The sequence below is a fragment of the Nicotiana tabacum genome, chromosome 2, assembly GCF_000715075.1.
Source record: "Nicotiana tabacum cultivar K326 chromosome 2, ASM71507v2, whole genome shotgun sequence".
Classification (NCBI taxonomy): Eukaryota; Viridiplantae; Streptophyta; class Magnoliopsida; order Solanales; family Solanaceae; genus Nicotiana; species Nicotiana tabacum.
In genome coordinates this window covers 60,933,490-60,947,727 of record NC_134081.1, presented here as the reverse complement: position 1 = coordinate 60,947,727, position 14,238 = coordinate 60,933,490, and the positions used below count along the sequence as shown (strand labels likewise).

Sequence of the window (14,238 nt, the reverse complement as noted above, 5' to 3'; positions counted from 1 at the left end):
GAAACTTGCAACATTTTCCTTCTTTACTTCCTTAAGAGCAATAGCTTCGACCCATTTTGAGAAGCAGTCAGTTGCAGCCAAGATGTAGAAGTTTCCACCAGAGGATTTTGGCAATGGTCCAACAACATCTAGTCCCCAAGCATCAAATGTCTATGATGCAATAGTCGGATGTAACACTTCAGGAGGATGGTGAATAAAATTTGCATGGAATTGGCAAGCCTTGCATCTTCGAGCGTAGTCCAAGCAATCTTTTACCATCGCTGGCCAATAATATCCCATCCCTTTTATATGGAAATGGAGATTTGGTCCAGACTGGTATGACCCACATACCCTAGAATGTGCTTCTTGCAAAGCTTGGGGTATTTTATCTTCCCCTAAGCATCACAAGAGTACTCCCTCAAAGGATCTTCTGTATGGAGTATCTTTGTAGTAAAGGAAATGAGGTGCACGACGACAGATTTTAGTCCTTCTCCTCAGATTTTCTGGAAGTATCCCATAGCTTAAGTAGTCGATTATATGTTGTCGCCATTCTTCCTTCTCAGCTCCAGAAACCGCGACCAGATGCTCGAGTTCATTTTCTTCACTTTCCACCTCATTTGGTGGCGGTACTACCCATTTTTGGTAGATAGTAACTTGCGCTTGATCAAGTAGGGATAACGATGAAGTTAGGGCAGCTAAAATATCAGCCTTCTTGTTTTCTTTCCTAGGCACATGTTACATAGTCACGTCACCGACCCACCCCATTAAGTTTTTAGCATAATCATGATATGGGCGTAGTTTAGGTTTCTTGACCTCGTAACTACCTAAAAGCTGGTTGATTACTAACTGAGAGTCACCAAAGACATACAATTGCAACTGCTTCATTTCGACAGCCATTTCAAGCCCAAGTATTAATGCTTGATATTCATCAACGTTGTTGGAGCAGAGTTGCATCAACGTAAAGGAGTATGACAGAAACTCACCTTGAGAAATGACAAATACTAAGCCAGCACCAGCTCCTCCACAATGTGCAGCACCATCAAAGTACATCTTCCACGGAGGTTGAACTTCAATGACCATTGCGTCCTCATCAGGTAGTTCGTCAGTTAGCTCTTAATAATTAGGTATAGGGTGATCTGCTAAGAAGTCCGCTAATGCTTGTCCTTTTATAGCCTTTTGAGGGATGTACACAATTTTAAATTGTTGAAACTGGAGGTACCACCTTGCTAGTTGATCACTAAGGATAGGTTTTGACATCATGAACTTGATGGGATTTGCTCTAGAAACAAGTCGAACGACATGATCTTGAAAGTAGTGCTTCAACTTTTGGATTGAGAAGACTAGCGCCAAACATAACTTTTCAATTGGCGAATAATTCAGCTCATTTGGTATCATCATCTTACTTAAGTAGTAAAGGGAGTTTTCTTTCCCTTCACTATTTTCTTGGGCCAACAACGCTCCAACAGACCTTTCCTGTGTTGAAATGTATAGTATCAATGGTTTTCCAGGTATAGGGGCTACCAAAACTAGAGGCTTCATCAAGTAAGTTTTAATACTTTCAAAGACATTGATGCAAACTTGGTCCCACTTGAAAGGAATGCCTTTCTTCATGAGGCGACTGAATGGTTGGCACCTTCTAGCTAGGTTTGAGATAAATCTCCTAAGGTACGCTAGCTTTCCTTGCACACTTTTCAATTCATGAATATCCCGAGGCTCAGGTATTTTCAAGATTGCATCTACTTTGGCTTGATCAATTTCAATCCCTCGATGCCGGACAATGAAACTAAGGAACATTCCAGAAGTAACTCCAAAGGCACATTTCAATGGATTCATCCAAAGTTGGTACCTCCGAGGTAACTCAAACACCATTCGCAAGCGATTGTGGGTTCGTTCCAAAATTTGTAGACAATAAATTGCGTCGAGAAAAAAAAGCAAGATCAAAAAATATTGCAACAATCGTAGTATTTGATTTCAAATAATGTGAGTGTACAATCTCTATGAATCCTTTAATTCTTCTTTCCAATAGTAAATAAATTCAAGGGCTTTCGAGCTTGATCTTGAATATGTAGTTGTTGCCATGAAAGATGATCTTGAATTCAACTAGCACGAACTTTGATCTGAACTCGTACTCCTTAAATCTTGATTTGTTATTCATTCTTGAGCTTGAACTTGATTTCTTGAACTTGAACTTGATTGCTTGAAGCTTTAAACTTGTAGAGAAATTTGCGGTGTTTTATCCACGAGCTCTCTCTTGCTTCTTGTTATAACTTTTAGTGTCTTTTCTGAGTTATGAAGACCCCTATTTATAGTTGTGGGAGGGAAGAGTTATGATAAGAACAAACTCTTTCCAACCAATTAAATTGAAATGTGACAATGCCGCATTTGATTGGTCAGAATATGTCACTTACATACGTGGCGCAGTTTCATTGGCCTTTTAATGTGACTTGGCATGTCATGTCATTTTGACACGTGGTATGATCCTATTGACTCTTCCGCTTGACTTGGCGTGCCACGTCATTTGACACGTGGCATCAAACTGGGCCTCTAGGAAGATGGCATATTGGGCCTAATAAAGTGGGCTCATCACTTGTAGCCCAATTAAATGGGCTAGCCTAGTAGATTTGGACCTACTTATTTAACTCATATATATTTAGACTTATATAATTAATCTAATTATATTAACTCAAAAAATTTATTTGGAAAAAATATATTCGAGATTAAATCCAAATTTCTTATGAATTTAAATTTAATAAAATTTAATTACCTACAACTTTATTTTATTTTATTATGATACCTAAAAAATAGCTCAGTACCCGTCCTTTATTTTATTGATATAAATTTTATCTGTTAATTTTTCTTTTGTGATATTGTGTTTCTTCTGTATTTTCAGATTTTTTCATGTTTGATGATTATTTATGTCAACAACAATTAGTTAAATAAATCATTCAACATCATGAAAAGAAAGTACTTACTTTGTTGAAATGAAAAAAATATTTTTTATACGTCATGAAAAAACAATACTCATTTTGTTGAAATGAGAGAAAATACTTTTCTTACATCATGAAAAGAAAGTACTCTAAATAATATTTTCACATATTTAGGGTGGGGGTAGGGGTAGAGTTGGGTGGTACGTGGGTGAGAGTGGGGGGGTGAGGTGGGGATGGGGTAGGGGAGGTGGGTGGGGGTAAGGGTTGGGTGGGGTAGTGGTGGTGGGAGTTGGTGGAGATGAGGAAGGTTGAAAAATAGTTTTTAAAAATATTTTCCCTCCTTTTGATACGAAAAGTATTTTTCTCTAATCGGAGAAAAACGAATTCATAAAAAAATATTTTTCAAACATTTAAATCAACCAAACATGAAAAAATTAAAAACTATTTATTAAAACATGGGTCAAGATAGAACTCTAAGATTGGACATTTCCATGGCTCAAAGTTGGGCATCATCATGGGTCCATTTTGGCTGATGATTTTTTATGGGTTAACTTGAACTAGCCCATTTTCAAAATTATTCTAGCTCAAACCCATTAAAATTTGAACGAATTGGACGGGTAAAATCGATTTGGATTAGTTTTGACACCCCTAATCGTAACACAAATAGTAAGAAACTGAACCCATGTCAAATACAATACATTTCTATAGGCATAACTAAGCTATAAGCCTTGGTCTAGGGTGGTTCAGTTGAACCTTGTTAAAATTGTGAAGAGAGAAAAATATATATTTACCCCGTTCCAATTTATTTGAACCTATTTCCTTTTTGGTTCGTTTAAAAAAGAATGACCTCTTTCTAAATTTAAAAATAATTTAGCTTAAACTTATAATTTTACCTTTAATAAGAATTTTTTATAATCACACAAATAATCTGGGCCCCTTTTTGGACTTGTTTCTGATCACAAATTCCAAAAGCCGTTTAATTTTTTCTTGCCAGTCAAACCTCTTAACATAAATTAGAACGGAGTATTTAGTTATTAGGAGTACACCTTGCACTTGGCTCAATTTAGTTTAGGCTGTCCCTCTCAACCTGTGTTGCTACTATTATTATCAACAGTGCCACTCTGCCCAAAGAAAGAAAAGAAGAAGAGAAGAGAAAACAAAGAGCACAGCAAAAGACTCGATCCTCTCTCTGCTTTCAATTTTTCCGACGGAGAAATCTAATTCTTCTCCCTTTCGCATTCTTCTGATTTGTTTTTGTTAGTATTTAGTTTCCTCAGAAAAGAGGAGGAGGAGGAGGTAGAGGGAATGACGGTGGTTAAAAAGGAGCTGACGCTGGAGGAAGAGAAGCTCACTATCAGAGATATATCTATTGCTGCCGAAGCCCAAACCAAACAAGGCGATACTTTCTTTTTAATCACTCAACGGTACCTTACCCCCTTTCTTATACCCATTTTTTTATTTATTTTAAATTTATACATGCTGCTCTAATTTATGTATTTTTTCTAGGGTTTTTTTGTACTTCTGTTTAATCAAGCACCATTATTTTTGGCCTCTTGCTCCATAATTTACCGTATTCTTGGGGTCATTGTGGACAAATAATAGCTTTTAAGAGATCATTTTTGAATGTCATTAGGGTATCCTAATGTTATTCCCCTGCCTAATTTTAGGGTTCTTCAAAAGGGAAGAAAAACAGGAAAGTCTTTGCTCTTTGCCTGTTAAAAATTGAGTCTTTAACTTGTGGGGGGTACCTGGTATTTTGGTGGTATAGTCGAGGTGCGCTCAACCTGACCCTGGACACCACTGTTATTTTAAACTATAAGCCATGTTCGTTTGTCCAGACGATGCTAAATTGAAACCCATTGCATACAGGTCATTAAAGAAGCAACTCTACCTCGCGCTGGAAGGCAAAATACTAGTAGGTTTTAAGAGCAATTTTCAATGCCTAGTAGGGTTTCAAATAACACACTTCTGCAATTCCTCTTGCTAATTTTAACGTATCTGGGTTCCCAATTTCTGTAAAGGCTTTTGCCCCCAACGACCCCAAATGAGGAAAAAAATAAAAGATAAAGGGATAAAGGTATTGCTCTCTCTGCCTGTGAAAAGCATTGACTATTAAGACCACCAGCCATGTTCTTATGACTAGTGGACACTGCAAAGGCAAAACTTGATACCTTTGAATTATACTGCATTTTCTCACTAATATTTTCTGGAAATGCAACTTTCTTTCCCTTGGGGGACACAGAATAGAAGTTATGCAAATTTCTCATTCAATTCGTGGGAACAATAAGTGGATAAAATTGGGATCTAGAGTTTTCACATACTGAAATAGGATCTATTTAGAGAAGAATGCAGACTTTGAGGAGTCATTTGCTTCTTTAATAGCCGTTATTGTGCTCTGTATGTTCTTCTTCTCATTTTCGCCCTTGGTTTGTCTTTGAGAGGTTTGGGCCCTTTAGGAAACTGTTTCTACGAGTTTCAGCTTTCAATGTATTTATTGTTTGACTTAGTCGGGCAATGTCAGTCTGTCACTTAAAAATTCTGAGAGGATATGCTCTATGTATTTGTATGTAAATATTCTTCTTCGGAGTAAGACGGTTGGGTAAATGATGATCTATTTTTGTATGGGGTTCTACAGATGGTGGCAAGAATGGTTGGAATATGTGAACCAAAACCAGGCAAGTACTGTAAATGATGGATCTGCTTCTGAGCATCAGTTCTTAGGCGGTTCTACTGCTTTGAAGAGGCCTTCCAGCATTAATAATTCTGACTTGATATATCAAGCAGCCTCAGGGGATTCTAATGTGGGGATTGAGCTGCATGATACTCTTGTAGAAGGCACTGATTATATATTACTTCCTCAGGAAGTGTGGAATCAACTATATGAATGGTGAGTTTCCTTAGAAAATGTTCTTGCTTATACTTTTTAGTATGGTTTTTATCTGCTGTATGCTAGTTATGTAAGTTCACAATCTTAATTCGTTGGAGCGTAAAAATTTGAAAGTTAGAGAAGATGAAAGATTCAAAACAATTGGTAAATAATCCAAAGAAAATCATGATTTAGGTAGTTACAGGACCTCGGAATAAAAGCCTATAACTTTATGGTGGTTGTGTAAAAAGATCTGGAGGCAAAAGACTTTTCATAGGAGACGATGGACCTTGAAGAGTAGCTTTTACTTGACCCTTCAGTGTTGCTGGGTTGGGTAAGGCGAGGGGTTGGAGTAATTCTAGGTGATGTGAAATGTGTACAAATGACTTAGTTCAAGTGTTTCCTCCTTTATGTTACGAATAAAATTCTTTGAGTTTCATTGGTAAGCTGGGATTGAAGTAATATGCTAAGCATACCTATGTAAATTACATACTGCAACAAGTTACAAAAAAATGACATGTAAATATGCAATTTGTATCCTTCTTTTGAAACTACTATAGTTCATGCAAGAAAAACTTAGCTTGATTTTCTTCTGATATAGTTCTGCCAAAATTTTGGAGGAGATGGTAAACTTTCATCAAAACTGAAGGTGTCCTGAGAACTTGCTGCTTGGTCCTTTCTTCAATTATAAGCTCCTAGATTAACGTCCTCCTCACCATTTATAACTAAAATTAGGAAAAAATCACTGTTATAAAATAAAGTTAGAAAAAGGATATAGAGAAAAGAAATAATGAAACTTGATTTGACCACCTCTTTTTTCCCCCTTCTGTATGGTGCTGTTGAATTCTCTTTCCCCTTCACAATTGTTAATTCTGAAGGCACATGTCCTCTGCTAGCCCCCAATTTTCCATTTTAAGTGAACACCTTAACCCTATCTTCTTTTTTTGATAAAGTCCTTAACGTTCTCTCTCTTTCCTGTCGTGGTTTAGATAAGAGATATTTTTTGGTAGCTTTGCATAAGCATTGTAGATTCATTGGGAGAAAGCCATATTGGGGAAGTAAGGATTAAGCAAGTATTATGAAATTTAATAGCCATTTTTCTGTAAAGCACTATTAAGGAAATAGAATAACCATTTCTTGGTTTAGGTATGGAGGAGGTCCTATATTGCCACGGAAGGTGATCAACTCTGGTCTCTCTCAGACTGAGTTGGCCGTAGAAGTTTATCCTCTGCGTCTTCAGTTACATCTGATGCCAAAAGATGAACGCTCTACCATAAGAATAAGTAAAAAGGTAAGATCATCGGACTATTTCTGTCTTTTCACACAACCCAATTTTCCGTCCCCTCTTTCAATAAGACAGTGAAAATCAATTGAAGAGAAATAAGTGTACATGAAAAGTATCCTTATTTGATTATGAAGCCCCTAAGCTTATGATGTTTTTTAAGAGGGCATTCTTTGTTGTTGTTTGAGCAGGAAACAATTAGAGAACTTCATAAGAAGGCTTGTGAGATTTTCTCTCTCAACCCAGAAATAGTAAGAGGATCTATTGATATACCTTTTTGAGCCTTCTGTGGTTCCTGAAAGAAACTATGCTTTTTTCACTTCTGTAGTTTGAACCCTTTCTATCCTTTTTAGGTTTGCATATGGGATTACTTTAGCCATCAAAAGCATGCATTGATGGACATGGAAAAGACACTTGATGATGCAAATATACAAATGGATCAGGATGTATGTTTCTGTATGCTGCAATTAATTCTTTTAAGACTATTATCTCTGCCACAGAGGAACCAGTTAAGGATCTAGAAGTCTGGTCTAACTTTGATGTTCTTTGATTTTATCCATCAGTAATGCTATACATACATGATACATTTACTTGTTCGGGGTTGTTTGAATATCAAATACTATTTCTCTAGCATTTGGCTCTATCTTGAAAAAGTTAGAAATAAACTGGTCTTTGTTATCCTCTCTATTACTTCTTCTTGGAGATGTGGAATGGAGCCCTCTGCATTTACATCCCTGTATGGCTTGTTTTTGCTATTTTCTTTGATAAGTATAGCTTTTTGCATGATAGTGAAGAACTTGTAAGATGATGGATGCAACGCCAGAATCTATTCATGGTAGTTCTTTTTTTCTTTTGTGATAAATTCATGAATATTTCTTTATGGCAGTCATGTAAAGTTCAGCTTTCTTGTCGTGCCGTATGATCACCTATCAAATTTTGATTAAAGGAAAAAAAAGAAAGGCAAAAGAGCTAATGTATGTACTTATGACTGCTGAGAAGGCACACATTTCCTGTGTCATGCGACTTTGTGAGACGAGTTGGAAAGATAGTTAGGATTCGTCCACAATTGGGTCTATTCAGAACCAAAGTAATTGCTTCTCTTTGGTCTAGTTTCCTAGTTTCTGGCCTCTAAAGTAATGGACCCTGGAAAATATGACCTTATTCATTAGTTTTTGAGTAAAGTTCTGCTATGAATTTCCAGCATGACTGAATGAACGTTTATAGTTGCATATACGTCTGAATCTAGCTGTTATAGTTTATAGCAGAAAGCTCTGATGAGTGTAAGGACTACTTTAGTGCAATTTCTAGTACACAAAATTCAAATTACAGGTATTTTCTTTTTTCTTTTGTTTGAGGATTAAAATGAATGATAAGTTCATGGAGTGGAAAGGTCATTAAGGTCAGTATGCCGGTTGACAATGAATTATAATGTTGCATGGATTGCCAACAACCTCTTTAAGGAAATAATAAGAAAAATACTGCTACTTAAGTGAATATTGCTTCTGTTTCTTGTGAAGTTGTTCTTTCACTTTGTTGTTTCTAAGCTTTCCCCAGCATTCTAAGACTTTCTTCCCCTGTTTTGCAATGCGATTTGCATTGAAGCAGATTTTGGTTGAGGTTGTTAATAGTAACTCTGCTGGTGGTATGAATTCTTTTCACGAAAATGGAGCAGCAGATAATGGAATGGTGGCTCTTGTGGAACCATCTCAGTCGAACTTCTCAAATGCTGAAGGGTTGTCTCTGAGCAAGGGTTCAACAAGAAATGGCAATGCAGAGTTGTCGCAGTCACAGCACCTAGCTTCTTCAGGAACAGAAAAGACCTATGCGAGTACTGGTGTTAGTACGAGGGGATCTACTTGTGGTCTTACAGGGTTGATGAACCTTGGGAATACTTGCTTCATGAACAGCGCCATACAATGTCTTGTTCATACTCCAGAGTTTGCTCGCTACTTTCGAGAAGATTACTATCAGGAGATAAACCGGCAGAATCCTCTGGGGATGGTTGTAAGTTTCAGCCAAATTAACTATTTGAAAAGTAGTTTCTCAAATTTGATTTGGATGCTGAAAGGTTTGCTAAAACAGTGCCATTTACTAGTCAGATTTTGCTTTAGGCTAAAATGTATTAGCAAGTCTAGAGGTATTGTCCCTAGAGGTGGTTGGTATACTGAAAAAGTAGTCAACTATATTGGAAGAGAGGCATAAAAACCTTTCTCATTAATAATTTAGAAATAGGAAAAGTTATTGTCTATTGACTTTTGCTCTAAATGTGCAGGGTGAGCTGGCTTTAGCATTTGGCGATTTACTTCGAAAGTTATGGGCACCAGGGCGAACTCCAGTTGCCCCTCGTCCTTTTAAGGCAAAGCTGGCTCGCTTTGCCCCACAGTTTAGTGGATACAACCAGCATGACTCTCAGGTGGTGTATATACTCAGAAATTATAGCTGCTTTGACCTGCTATGAATAGGATTCTCTTTATACCCAAAATTCTTCTCTTCAGGAACTCCTTGCATTTTTGTTGGATGGACTTCACGAAGACTTAAATCGTGTCAAACACAAGCCTTACATAAAATCGAAAGATGCAGATGGCCGACCTGATGAAGAAGTTGCAGATGAGTATTGGGCAAATCACATTGCCCGAAATGATTCCATAATTGTGGATGTATGCCAAGTGAGTACTATATTGTGAGAAAATGTTAATACCTGACAAATAATGGGGCATACGCTTTGCTTCTGAGCTAGCCTTCTCAAATGTCTACTTTGATGAGTCAGAAATTTGATTATCTTGACGATTGCTCCGACTGCTGAACTATTGGGCATTGGCTCCCTATCAAGTTCTTCTTAAATGATTTATTTGATCTTATATTTGCTACATATTTCTGCTTCTATGAAGTTCACTTCCATGTTTAATGCTAATTGCAGACCTAAGCTTCAGATTTTTTCTTCTGTACTGTACTTCTCTTATAAGTCCAGGTTTTCTTTCTTCAGAAATATTAAGGCAATTCTCATGCCTCAAGCAAAACAGTTTCTATTTGATTTAGCATTCAACAACAGATATCCACCCTCTCCCCTTTTAGAGTCTGACATGTAAAAACTGTTAGCTGCTTCAGTGCTACTTGTATTTACTTATCTAAACCAAAAAGAAAGAGAAAGAAACAAAAACAAACAAAATAAGAACGTTATTTTCTTTATACATCCATGGCTATGGAATTTATCTGCCCTTTCCCTTTTACAGGGCCAATACAAGTCAACTCTAGTGTGTCCTGTGTGTAATAAAGTCTCAGTAACATTTGATCCATTCATGTATCTTTCTTTGCCGCTTCAATCTGCCACTACACGAAGTATGACAGTAACAATTTTCACTTGCGATGGAAGTGCACTTCCAGCTGCTTGCACTGTTACAGTGCCGAAGCAGGGACGTTGCAGGGACTTGATTCAGGCACTTGGTAATTCTTGTTCCTTAAAGCACACTGAGAAACTTTTGCTTGCTGAGGTTAGTCCTCTGATTACTCAAGTTATCTTTTAAGCATGAAATACTTGATGTTTAATTGGGTCTCACCTGATTCGTGTGCTGCTCGTAGATACGTGGCCATTTGATTCATCGTTTTCTGGAAGATCCTCTAATATCTTTGTCTTCTATCAAAGATGATGATCACCTTGCGGCCTACAAGATTCCAAAATTAGCAAAGAACTCGAAGTTTCTTCAACTGATACACCGTAGGGAAGAACGGTATGCATAATGTGTACCTTGTTTGCACCACTAGATATAGGCAGTTAATGTGTTGCCTCCTGATTTATTTGATCGAGTGCTGTCCAATATTCTTCATCTGCTATATATATATATATATATATATATATATATATATATATATATATATATATATATATATATATATATACACACCCACATGGCTATAGTAAGTTAGCATTGTACCCATTTTTCGTTTCTCTTAAATACCCCTAATGATACATTGCTAACACATTAGTAAAATGACTATCTTTGTCTTCCATCTCAAGAACTAAACCTCACTTCTCCCTCCCTCCCCACCAGATCCCCTTCCCGTTGTTCCCTCCCCCCTTCATCCCTTCGCAGACCCAAATTGAAGTTCACTGCAACTTTAACTCAAATGAAATTCACAAAAAAAGAAAAGAAAAGAAAAAGAAATTGAAATCCAATTGGAAAAAGAAAAAGAATCAAAACACAGAAGTTTCTTCCCATGGTCTAATGAGCTTCGTGAAAAGCAATGTTCTTTCAAAGCCTCCTCCACTCTGATCCGGAAGTCGACCGAAGCCTTTGTTCTTGCTAATCTTGACATTGTGTGTTGCTGGGTTTAGCAAAAATCCAAAACAATGAGAAATCAAGTATTGGAAAATTGAAGATTTTATTATATTTTGATATTTCTTGTGCTCAATGATTGAAGAGATATCTTCAGTTAATAATGGCAAATTGACTAGAAAATTGAACTAATGATTCCTGCCAGAATTTTTCTACAGAGAGTGAATTGGAGACAGTAGTCAGGATTTTCATAGAAGAGTTAATGAATTTATTCAAAAGACCAAAAAGTCTCTATTTTAATGAGCTGGCAGGTATTATTAAGGGTATTTAAGAGAAATAAAAAGTGGGTACAATGCTAACCTACTACTTTCCTTGGAGCAGCTAGTTGCAGAGTTATCATCTTTGAAAGTGAAATCCATTGTTGTATTCTGAACTTTGTCTAGGGCCATAAGCTTTTGGAAAAAAGTAGTCTGCAGCACTTTTAGGTCTACTATGCACTTCCTGTTTTCTTCAGTATCTCATTACATCTCTTCAAGGCACTTGTTGAAGTTTCCTTGGTATTCAAAATGCTATTTTAGTAAGAGAGCATATATGCAATCTTCTCTCTTCTAATGCTGCGCCTTTCTTTGTAGGGAAATTGGTATCTCTCAAAGTAGTGTTGGGTGGAAGCCTTATGGGACACCTCTTGTTTCACCAATCTCTTGTGATGATGTCATCACAAGGGGAGATATACAGTTGATAGTTCACAGAATGCTCTCGCCAATGCTTAGATCAGAAAATCCAGGATTTAACTGTGTTTCTCGCTCTAAAGCATCATCAGCAGCAGCCAACGCATCCCGTCTTACCGCTGCTAGTGAAGCCTGTATAGACTCCAGTCTACCAAACGATGATCCGAGACAGAAGGATATGTCTAGCTCAAAACTGGCGAACTTGGAGAAACTACCTCTGCAGTTGGTTGATGAGAATAATGCATGCATTGACCTAACTGTAGGAGAAGATAAATCAGTGAAATTGTCCTCATCGTCAATGTCAATACTTGTATTTGTTGATTGGTCTCAGAAGCTTTTGGAAAATTATGATACTCGTTACATAGAGAATTTGCCTGAAGTCACAAAATATGGGCCTGCTACAAAGAAAACCCGTACTGAACCTCTTTCATTGTACAGTTGCTTAGAAGCCTTTTTACGTGAAGAGCCATTGGTCCCTGAGGATATGTGGTTAGTCTCTTCCTGTTCTCATTGCTCTTATTGCCAGAATTTTACACGAAAAAAAGGACAACTATTTACTCATTATATGCCTGATGTCTGCGCATACCATTCCTCATGATAGCTTTGTTAGCTTTTTCCTTTTTAAGTGATTGCTTATATCAAGTTTTGCCTCATGATAGCTTTGTTAGCTTTTTCCTTTTTAAGTGATTGCTTATATCAAGTTTTGCGGATATATGTTAAAGGTATTGTCCTACATGCAAAGAGCGAAGACAAGCAAGTAAGAAGTTGGATCTTTGGAGGCTTCCTGAAGTGCTTGTTATCCACCTGAAGAGGTTTTCCTACAGCCGGTCCATGAAGCATAAGCTGGAAACTTTTGTAAATTTTCCTATTCATGATTTTGACTTGACAAAATACGTGGCTAACAAGAACAACTCTCGACGTCAGCTCTATGAACTGTATGCGCTAACAAATCACTATGGGGGAATGGGAAGTGGGCACTACACCGCACATATCAAGGTGAGTTCATTGTGCTGTCTTGAGTTCATTGAAGTTTTAGCTAGCGTTCTCTTGTTGCATGGCATAGAGTATTAGTCTAAGTTTTGAATGATAACAGAGCAGTTAATAATCAAATCTTCAAAATTGTCCTCATGGATACAATCCTATTGAGTGTTAAAGTTGGTTAAATTGTCTTATGGAAGGCTTTCTTTCATCTCATTTATCCCTTTCCATGTTCAATTATTATAAATCTATCCTGCCACATTAACAGGCCTCCTGGTACTGCATCAGCATCTCAAGTACAATTTGCTCTCCTTTTGCAATATCTAATAACTAATGTACATATGCTAATACGCTAGTCTTTCCCGTCATGCCAGCTTCTTGATGAAAATAGATGGTACAACTTTGATGATAGCCACATATCACCAATTAATGAAGAAGATGTGAAGTCCGCTGCTGCTTATGTACTTTTCTATCGGAGGGTAAGAGCAGATCATCATCATCATCATCATCATTCTGTAAGCAATGGAGCAGTGTCTTCAGCAGGCCAACACAACATTTCTTCGCGGAAGTAACTTCTCACCAACAAAAATCAGCTTTCTTGTACATGAAATCAATGTATTAATTTAGTGAAATATTAGGATCCTACACAAGAAGTTTAGGCAGTTTAGGGTCTCGGTGGTTTTCCCAATGGCTTTACAAAGTAAAATATGGGTGAATTGTAGGTGGGAATGACCAGCCAAAGAATTACCCTTGTACCAACCCTATGAGAGGAGCGAGAAAAACATTGAAGAAACAAAGAAGTGGGTAGAGAAATGAAGGGAGAGCTGAAACCAGTTCTACATATCTGCATTATTTTGCTGCATAAGCCTTTTTCTCTTTTGGCTTATGAAACTTGCCCCACCCTTTTCCCCCTGTTTTCTCTTTGTTTTAGCTCATATAATTGATGTCGTTGTTTTCTCCAACTGTTGCAAAATAAGTGTTTAGACATAAGCATGTTTAGTCAATTCTTTCCCGTTATTTCTTATCCCATAAAAGCGTCTAAAACATATTAAAATCTTGGTAATATTTTTTCCAAATTTTCAACCTGCAGGTTTTGGAAACGATCAAAATCAAATACAAGTAATTTAAAACAATTAAATTTGATTGCATCTATCAGATGTAAAACCAACTTTGCGAAATGAAGTCCGACTGGGTTCTTTGGTTCTAT

General features: G+C 37.1%; 2 protein-coding genes across 2 annotated transcripts; one reads left to right on the top strand and one right to left on the bottom strand.

Moving 5' to 3' along the window:
- Nucleotides 1–381: 381 nt before the first annotated feature.
- LOC142166832 (uncharacterized) lies at nt 382–1,029 on the bottom strand. Its single transcript, XM_075226324.1, has 2 exons — nt 827–1,029; nt 382–703 (listed from the first exon to the last, which is right to left on the bottom strand). Exons 1-2 carry the CDS (start codon nt 1,027–1,029, stop codon nt 382–384), a joined length of 525 nt encoding a protein of 174 aa, XP_075082425.1.
- Nucleotides 1,030–3,961: 2,932 nt separating this feature from the next.
- Nucleotides 3,962–13,872, top strand: LOC107824117 (ubiquitin carboxyl-terminal hydrolase 5). Its single transcript, XM_016650851.2, has 13 exons — nt 3,962–4,330; nt 5,542–5,793; nt 6,919–7,063; nt 7,246–7,305; nt 7,408–7,500; nt 8,660–9,058; nt 9,327–9,467; nt 9,550–9,720; nt 10,285–10,542; nt 10,631–10,779; nt 11,958–12,542; nt 12,776–13,049; nt 13,406–13,872. Exons 1-13 carry the CDS (start codon nt 4,212–4,214, stop codon nt 13,601–13,603), a joined length of 2,844 nt encoding a protein of 947 aa, XP_016506337.1. The 5' UTR covers nt 3,962–4,211; the 3' UTR covers nt 13,604–13,872.
- The last annotated feature ends 366 nt before the right edge of the window (nt 13,873–14,238 follow it).

Excerpts from the sequence above, each read along its gene's own strand:
- LOC142166832 (XM_075226324.1), bottom strand. The coding sequence starts at position 1,029 with ATGTACTTTGATGGTGCTGCACATTGTGGAGGAGCTGGTGCTGGCTTA. Across the intron at positions 704-826 it reads TATGTCTTTGGTGACTCTCA|GAAAGAAAACAAGAAGGCTG; the intron begins GTTAGTAATCAA and ends ACATGTGCCTAG.
- LOC107824117 (XM_016650851.2), top strand. The coding sequence starts at position 4,212 with ATGACGGTGGTTAAAAAGGAGCTGACGCTGGAGGAAGAGAAGCTCACT. Across the intron at positions 4,331-5,541 it reads TTCTTTTTAATCACTCAACG|ATGGTGGCAAGAATGGTTGG; the intron begins GTACCTTACCCC and ends GGGGTTCTACAG. Across the intron at positions 10,543-10,630 it reads AGAAACTTTTGCTTGCTGAG|ATACGTGGCCATTTGATTCA; the intron begins GTTAGTCCTCTG and ends TGCTGCTCGTAG.